Genomic DNA, 9,225 nt, shown 5'->3' with positions numbered 1-9,225 from the left:
CTTGGTTAAACCAGTTTATTCTTCCTCGATACAAACTTTTAGCACACAGTAGCCCCCCAGTGGAACAGCCGTATGTCTGCGGAATTACAACGTTAGAAACCGGGTTTCGATACCCGGGGTGGGTATTATTATTTGGCTTTCTTTAGGACACTTCTTATTCTTACTCCTCCGACTTTGTCGTGTGTCGCTACACTCTAATAAGAAGTCAATGCTTTCGTATTTTGACAATTGATCCTTAGCCTTGCTAATATTAGCGTTAAGCATCTGACTATTAGTCAGTGGGAAGGTATCATGTGTCTCAACTGTTGCACATAAGTTTGAAGGTTCATGTCCTTCAAAACTTAAGACCTCTGTTTCTATGCGTAGCTTACTTTGGGTAAGATATATTTCAGTGTCGTAAAGTCTAAAGAAATCTTGCCCTATAATATCATCTGTATCTAAGTCTATCTGCTTACAGATGTAAAATGAGTGGTTTAACTCTAAGTGTCCTACTCTCATTTGCATATTATATCTACCTAACGTTTTAACAGGGTGTCCTGTTATAGAAGTTAAAATACTTCTAGAAACTTCTTTTCAGGCATTATCTAATAATGGCGAGTTTCTGTCTACTAATTCTGAACTTAGTAGCGACGACTCTGTAAGCTCAAGCCTTTGGGGCTTTTCCGTTTTCGGCCTTCCGTGGGCATCGGCAATCTCGTGCCATGTGGCCTGTAATACCACAATTATAACACGCTATTTGATCGTTTCTTTTCTGCTTTTGAAAGCAGTTTCTTGCTTTGTGCCTAACTTTGCCACAGTTAAAGCACTGGAAACCATCGGGCTTACTCTGTGCATTATACAGATTAGCCTTGCTAGACTTGTTAACTGCATTTATAGCAGAATGTTTAGGCTTATAGATCTGCTTTTCTCGTAGCTACTTCAATTAAATCCAGTAAAGTTGCTTGAGGAGTAATTGCTTCATTTACATATCCTCTAGCTACATTACTGTATAGCCCTGTATATATATGCTGTATAGTTAATTTAAGAACTGTATAGAATATCATGTTAAATTTATCTATGTGAAAAGTGTATTAACGGAATTATAAGCATTTTTAACCAAATGTGAAAAACGTTTAAAGTTTGTTTTTGATAAACGAAATTATACTTTTAATGAAGTTGTTAAATGTTATTATAAGTGTTCACCATTGGCCTGAGACTCTATTTCTTTAGTCTAACTGTAAACTACCTTTAGTTAGCGACTTGTGGCTCCACTCGTCACGACAAATCCTCCATTAAAAAATTTGGTGCTACAAGTAGTTTTAATTGAAACTCCAACAATTAAGCCCACCAGGGCGCTACTCTTTACAGACGTTTTAGCTATACGATGTTGACCAGATACCATTTATCGATGTTGACTAGATACCGTTTTACTCTGTTGTAGTTACACAATGTTGACCATATACCGTTTCTCGATGTTTTAGTTACACAAAGTTAATCAGATACCGTTTCTCGATGTTTTAGTTACACGATGTTGACCATGTGCCGTTTCTCGATGTTGCACAGATCTATTGAAAACCGAGAGTCTATTTCTAAACAATTAATCTAATTAATCCTTATTCTCAGAAAGTTTTAAACTTTTATTTCGCGTATGACGAATTGAAAGACCTAAAAGTATTCTAAGGATTTGAAATCGAACTTTAAAACTAATCTTTAACAATATTAAGAGTGAGGCAAGTAATTATAGACAAATTAAGAGTTTATCGTTATCTGATATCTAATATATCAGATATAATATATCGTTATCTGATGATACCCTACTAGTTCTTGATATCAAACAAAATGGGCGTTTTTTTAAAACAAAAACAGAACAAAAGTAAACCAGCTTACAATACAGTGAACAAACTGTCAGATAGATTTAGCAAAGGTAAATATAAGATAAAAGCCCACCACAGATAGGATATTTATCCCATTCTTTGTTCTTGTAATCGTGCTAATATTGGTCAAACAAAACGACCTCCTTTAACGAGAGTGAATGAAAATGATGACCAATCAAAAAATTAATTTCGATCAATTAAAAACCGTTGTAGAACCAAACTTCTTCCATCAATGCAATACAAAAAAATCGATGGAAATATTTAAAAATAAAGAAAACATGATCAATAATCGAATAAGAAGTCCTAATTAGAAGTCGTTTTATTTTTTTCTAATTAGTTTTTGCGCTCTACTGCCATTACTCAACAGTGACTCTACTTGGGCCTTTCTTAGCGTTACAAGACATCAGACTTACTGTTCAACCACTACGGGGCACAAGACGCTTAGAACAGTATTTTATGCATTGTACAGAGTTGTTTAACAACAAGTAGTAAAGGCTTGAAATGGGCCAGACTAGTTTTTATGCGTTCTTCAAGAATGACAAGCTTGTACTAGTGGAGTTGTTTGTGTGTTTTGGTAATTCTTTCATCATTTCTGCATTATATTATACTGGTGTGTTTTTTTATGAGTAATGTAGTAATAGTGCAGCTCAACCCTGGAACATGGTTGTGCCCTCAAAATGCGCAGATTAAAAACATCAATAATCGCCACTAAGGGGATCTTACTAACGGGTTTAACTAGTAAACAATTTTACAGAAACAAACAGGTTTTTTTTAGGTCATGGTTATTTTTTTGATTAACTTTAACTTCACTGATAATGTGTCATTGACTTTTATATCAATTTGGAACCTATCCAACAAGGACAACCATGATAAGAAGAGATTCCTGACAGTAACCAGTTTTCTCGTGCCACTGCGCGAAGAGATTCCTGACAGTAACCAGTTTTCTCGTGCCACTGCGCAAGCCTCATTTACTAAAGTCTGGAAGTCACACTTGTTGTTGTTTTTAACTTGGCACAAGATCACCAAGCGAGACCTATAACACTAGCTATCTGTGTCAAGACATTATACAGGACTGTGCTGGTATTTAGTTGTAGTATTTATAACCTGTAAGACACACCGCTTCAAGTCAAGTAGATTTACCATTTTGTTGCTTAAAGAAATATTACCATTCCTATTGTTAATCATCCATCAATGAATCCTCACGAGGCGAGCACCTACTCACAGTTGAAGCTTGACGAACAAATAAAGCTCATTCAGAGAGTTTATTCAAGTCACGTGAACAAAATGACTTGGACAGACACGGAATACGTAGTTCTGGATATCGGTTGTGCTACTGGAGATGTAACTAAGGACATTTTACTCCCTTTATGTCCAGATTCGGTTTCTGAAATAATCGCTATCGACATTCTTCCAGAGATGATAAACTTCGCAGAAAATCACTACCCTCACCAGAAAATTAGGTACAAAACAGGAGATATTAAAGATAGGTAAGTTACTGATAATTCTAGCTGTGATTTAGGATTTCGATGAAGAAAGTTCTAAGTTGTTAGAAATTCAAGTGCATAAAAAAATAATCAATTTATAACCTAAGTTAACGTTAAAATTGGGCATTGATATCACATCTAAAAATTTCGTCACACAGCGTGCTTTGTTTTTATTAACACGTTACTCACGTATCTGTATAAGTCGTTAAAAAAGACTTAAGGCTCTTGATGCAAAAATAAATGCTTACATTAGCTAATGTAAAAAATCTTCATAGCCTTTCCCAGTAGTTCAGCAGTAAGTCTGAAGTCTTATAATGGTAAAAACCGGGTTTCAACTCCCGTGGTGGGCAGAGCACAGATAGCCCATTGTGTAGCTAATCCCGGTTTCTAGCGTTGTAAGTCCGCAGACTTACCGCTGTGTCACTAGAGTGCAAATTGTAATATTAAACATGATGCTTGTCGAACTTCGTGGATAAGATACCAAAACGATTGCATTACCTAATAAATGGATTTCTGGCGCGGATAAAGTCCCAATTTACTTTAATCGCATATATAAATCACTATAGATACTCTATCACCTACAGAATCATCCTATATGGCTTTTTAAAAATTGTTTATGTACCAAACTGCTTGTGGATCCATAACGTTTTAGGTTAAAATACCATCAATAGTGTAATTCATTTCAATAAACACCCTTGAAGATGTCTATGCATTTTATACAGAAGTGATCCGCCTCTGATTCGGGTGATAATACGTATAGATATTATGTTTTTAAATGTGTAAACAAATCTGTTTTTTTTTATTTATTTTCTACCAGCTGGAGTACTCGTCCCCTGGACGTAAGTTATATAAATTCATGATTAATGAAAGGTTATCTAAGGAATGAAAAGTTGCTTCCCTTATATGTAATTGTAAAAACGCTCATAGAAACTGCAAGTCACAAAATGTGAAACCGCAAGTGTACATGTATCTCCCCATGGACCCAAGAAACCTTCATGCCGAATTTGGTGAAGGTCCATCAAAAGGGGGCGAAGTAGTGTTAAAAAAACGCAAAAATGCCCATGCAAAACTGAAAATGTGTATGTACCCCAGCATTGACCCAATGAACCAATTTTGGTGCAGATCCATCCACACCCTGCGAAGTAGTTACATAAACATACAATAGACAGTACTAATCCATATAAATATAATATAATTCTGAATTGTATTCCCTTACATTTACTACATTCAGGGCACTGGTTTTAAAACAGAAGAGCAAGTTCCAGAAGACATTTTCTTCCTTCTCACTGAACATGATTTTTGACCACCAGCTTGTCCTTCAGAACGTGAATTATCTACTGTCCCCTGGCGGAGAATTTAGCTTTATTATCGTCGCCACGGGTCCGCAGTATAAGGCCTATGAAGAGCTTGCGAGGTCAACAACTTGGGAACCTTATATGAAGGTTTGAAACCGCTTAATTTCCATTTTTAGCAATAAATATTTAATAATAATTATGAAGGAGAAAATGTTAGTTAAATACTGCCTTTTTCCACTGCACGATGTATGAACTGCTAAATAATAATATTTGGACTTACAACTTGATTGGTTTGTTTTGAATTTCGCGCAAAGATACACGAGGGCTATGTGTGCCAGCTGTCCCTAATTTTGCAGTGTAAGACTAGAGGGAAGGCAGCTAGTCATCACCACCCACCGCCAACTCTTGGGCTACTCTTTTACCAACGGATAGTGGGATTGACCGTCACATTATAACACCCCCACGGCTGAAAGGGCGAGCATGTTTGGTGTGACAGGGATTCGAACCCGCGACCCTCAGATTCCGAGTCGAGCGCCCTAACCACCTGGCCATGCCCGGGCTAAATTAGAGGGAAGGCAGCTAGTGAACACCACCCACAGCCAATTCTTGGACAAATCTTTACCAACGAATAATTGGATTGACCGTCACATTATAACGTCCCCACGGCTGAACGAAAGGGTGAGCATGTTCGGTGTGACGAGGATTCGAACCCGCGACCATCAGATTACGAGTCGAGCGCTTTAATCGCCAGGCCCTTTCAGCATGAACAACATCTCATGCAATACATGGCTAAACGACCTTTAAAATTCATGAAAAAGCCACTCTAATTTAAAACTGTTGACCAAAGGGACCAGCCAATCAGCAACACCCACCACCAACACGGCTACTCTTAATCAAATATCAGACATGGCAGTCACTTTCACAAAGTAAGCACAGCTGAAAGTGCAGAATAAGTTCACTGGCACACCGTGGGCTCAAACCTTGAACCTTCAGTTCGACAGCCCAGCATATTAATCATGTGATATATGAACATGTCATGTACCTTTCCACTATCTTTAGCAATACAGAAACTTCTCCTTTCTGTTTTTGTCGCTCTCACGTCTGGTTGGTAAAAGAGTAGCCCAAGAGTTGGCGGTGGGTGTTGTTGTCTAGCTGCTTTTTCTCTAGTCTATCATTGTTAAATTAGGAACGGCTGACGCAGATGACCCTCGAGTAGCTTTATGCGAAATTAAAAAATAACAAACAAACATTAGGCCTAGCGTGGGGCGTTATAATGTATCGGACAATTCCATTATTCGTTGGTAAAAGAGTAACCAAAGAGTTGGTGGTGGATGATGTTGACTAGCTGCATCCCCTTTAATCTATCACTGTTAAATTTGGGAAGGCTATCACAGATAGCTCGGCCCGGCATGGCCAGGTGGTTAAGGCACTCGACTCGCAATCTGAGGGTCGCGGGTTCGAATCCCTGTCACACCAAACATGCTCGCCCTTTCAGCCGTGGGGGTGTTATAATGTGACGGTCAATCCCACTATTCGTTGGTAAAAGAGTAGCCCAAAAGATGGCGGTGGGTGGTGATGACTAGCTGCCTTCCCTCTAGTCTTACACTGCTAAATTAGGGACGGCTAGCGCAGATAGCCCTCGTGTAGCTTTGAGCAAAATTCAAAAACAAACAAACACAGATAGCTCTCGTGCATATTTACGCGAAATTCAAACCCAAAGTCTTCAACTATAAAATCACGTGTAACAAATAACTCTAATTTACCACCGAATTAAACTCATTTTAAGTTTATCGTGATAAGATAAAACTTCGAATTGAAGGGAGTTTATTAATAAGTAGGTTGAAACCGAAATTGAATAAAGTCATTGAACTACTGCGGTTAGTCTGAGGATTTACAGAGCTAAAACTCGGGATTCGATATCCGCAGTGGAAACAACACATATAGTTCCGTTGTGAAACTTTGTGCTTATCTACGGACTTATAACCCCAAAACCCGGGGTTCGATTCCCTGTGGTAGACACAGCAGATAGTCCATTATGTAGTGCTGTACTTAATAAGAAACAAACAAGCCCTCTGTACCCTCTACTATCCTGCCATCTGATTATCCAGTTGCTTGGGGTCTCGGTACTTGCTAAAGGTCCGCCTATAATAAAATATTAAGTTCAATATTTCCTATTTAAAATTTATGCCATTAGATACAACAAAAGAATCATCCCGATAATGACCAATCACAGTCCTTAAGTTTGACCTGGTGAGCTAGAAAAAAGGCAGATAGTCAACAGTACCTACTGCCAACTCTTGAGCATTCTTAGTGGAACCACTTACCCAAAGTGCGGAGCGTGTTTTTACTGCAGAGGGACACGCAAAAGGTATCACAGGTTTCAAAGTCCGGGCACGCTGACGAATTGGGATTTTTGGGGGGAGGCTAAAATAATGGGATTTGTTTTTTTTGGGGGGGGTGAGGCTAAAATAAACAATTTAAACCATTTTCTTACTTAGTTTATTGACTTGAAATTTATTCACTGTATATTTTCAGGATTGGAAGAACTTCATCACTCCCATGCACTACTGGCAAGAAATCGAAACCGAATACAAAACACTTGCCTCTAAATGCGGATTTGCAATCAACGACATATCGGTGGAGTCTCTGACGTTCGGATTCCCTGGCCCGAGCAAATTCAAAAGTAAGAGTATTTTCTTTTTCAGTAGCCCTAATCCGCCATTTCTGACAAAATTACCTACAGTAATGCGCCATTTAAATTTAGAAACAATTATCCGTCGTGTGTCGCTCCAGTACTGTGTTTATTTGTTTCCCCAAAAGGGGCCAAAGGCCACCTAGAGGGTCCACCTGTTTTAACTACTCATACCACTGTAAAGTAGTGTGTTATCTATCAGTCAGCAGTCAGTAGACGCTAAAATGACTTCACATAAGGGACGCTTAACATTGCAATTTCTATTGTCGTGACGTCAGTAAAACCTGCGCAAGCCATGAATCACGAGAAGAATTATGCACTCTGTAGGTTACAACACAACATTACAAGTAAATCTGAAAAGTAAGAATTAAGAATATATGATACTTTTAATTTTGGTTTTATTTACGCTTAAAACAGAACATTTTCGAGAACCCTGCGGAAGTACATCTAGTATGTAACTGTTCTATGATTCAACTTTTACCAATAGCTAGAAGACGTTTGGAGGTTTTATTGTCAATTTGTGATCATACAGCTTGAGGTTCTCTACATTGCAGACAGATGTCTCACTCTCATCATTTGGTCTCCACGTGTGTACGTGAAGGTGTTAAATTCAAACACTGGAAGACAGCATCGTTTTGTGACTTCGCGCTTTGGACTCGTAGTTGGATGATTGTGAGTTCGAGGCTGGTACGTGTTTTCGTGTCCTCCAGCAAAAACTTTACCCAGCTGTTATCCAGGGGTACGTGCTGTTGACATCCCGTGTAAGCTGTTAGCCAGGGGTTGACATCCCGTACACGGAGAATGTGTCACCATACTCATCCGGATCCACAAAATGTATATATATATATATATATATAACAAAAATACTGGTGAATAATTAATAGGGTGATTGTGAATCGGGTTAAACCAGACATCATTATTATTGTTATTTCGAGAGAAACTGAATTCCGTGTATCTTGTCGATAGGTGGATGTACCATACCAATCGCTCCTACGTTCATTATTTGCTTTTTGTTAAAGACGAAGCTACAAAATTGGCTATCTATGCTGAGACTATCGCAGGAATCGAACACAAAATTTAACCGTCATAAGCCCTCGACCTTAAGTGCTGAGCCACCAGAGGGCTTCTAGTTTCCCATATTACCATTATTAGTTATTGCTTTTTTGTTATTGTTGTTAATCACAAAACTGCTAAATGGGCTATCTGTGCTGTGCCCACAACGAGTATCAAAACCCGTTTTTTTGCGGTATGAGCCATCAGACTTAGTGCTGAAATACTGGTAGAGGCTATTACCATGAAGACTCATCCTTATCTAAGGAAATTTTCTTTATAAATCTGAAATTAATTGATTTTATTATTGCTTGTTTTTCTGCTCAATTATGGGCTCAGGATATGCCCACCTGTTACAGTAATGGAATTACTCTGTTATCTTAACACTTACTGAGATAAGCCGCACGTAGATGAAACCAATTTCTTTACAAAAACATTTTGTCCCACTCGGTGCTATTTTTTAGGCCTTCAATAACGAATATCAAGATGTCTCTGAACTGTAAATTTTCATCCTAGTGTTCATAAAATCAACTATTTTCACTTTATTTACACAATCGGGAATTGATACACACACATTTCGTTCGTTTTGTCTATTTTTTAAAATGAGTATTAGATGTCTATTAACTAGTGAAGCGTGATCTTGAAGTTTACAAAAAAAAAAGGATTCACATTCTCTTTGTTTTAAAAATAAATAATTGAAATACATTGCTTCATTTCTTTTGTTATCTGTAGTATTCAAATGAATATTAAAATTTTAAGTTTGGTTGGTTTGTTTTGAACTTCGCGCAAAGCTAAACGAGGGCTATCTGCGCTAGCCGTCCATAATTTAGCCGTGTAAGACTAGAGGGAAG

General features: G+C 38.0%; 1 protein-coding gene across 1 annotated transcript in view; it reads left to right on the top strand.

The window, feature by feature from the left end:
• Nucleotides 1-2,732: 2,732 nt before the first annotated feature.
• LOC106474262 (juvenile hormone acid O-methyltransferase-like) overlaps nt 2,733-9,225 on the top strand; it is a 7,018-nt gene continuing 525 nt past the window's right edge. The window contains exons 1-3 of the mRNA XM_022402598.1: nt 2,733-3,340; nt 4,569-4,779; nt 7,168-7,315. Of these exons, the coding sequence (XP_022258306.1) occupies nt 3,045-3,340; nt 4,569-4,779; nt 7,168-7,315 (655 nt within the window). The 5' untranslated portion in view covers nt 2,733-3,044. The remainder of the gene's footprint in view (nt 3,341-4,568; nt 4,780-7,167; nt 7,316-9,225) is intronic.

The sequence above is a fragment of the Limulus polyphemus genome, unplaced genomic scaffold (assembly GCF_000517525.1).
Source record: "Limulus polyphemus unplaced genomic scaffold, Limulus_polyphemus-2.1.2 Scaffold7001, whole genome shotgun sequence".
Taxonomy (NCBI): Eukaryota; Metazoa; Arthropoda; class Merostomata; order Xiphosura; family Limulidae; genus Limulus; species Limulus polyphemus.
Note: the sequence above shows the minus strand (reverse complement) of the source record. Positions and strands in the feature narration are given on the sequence as shown.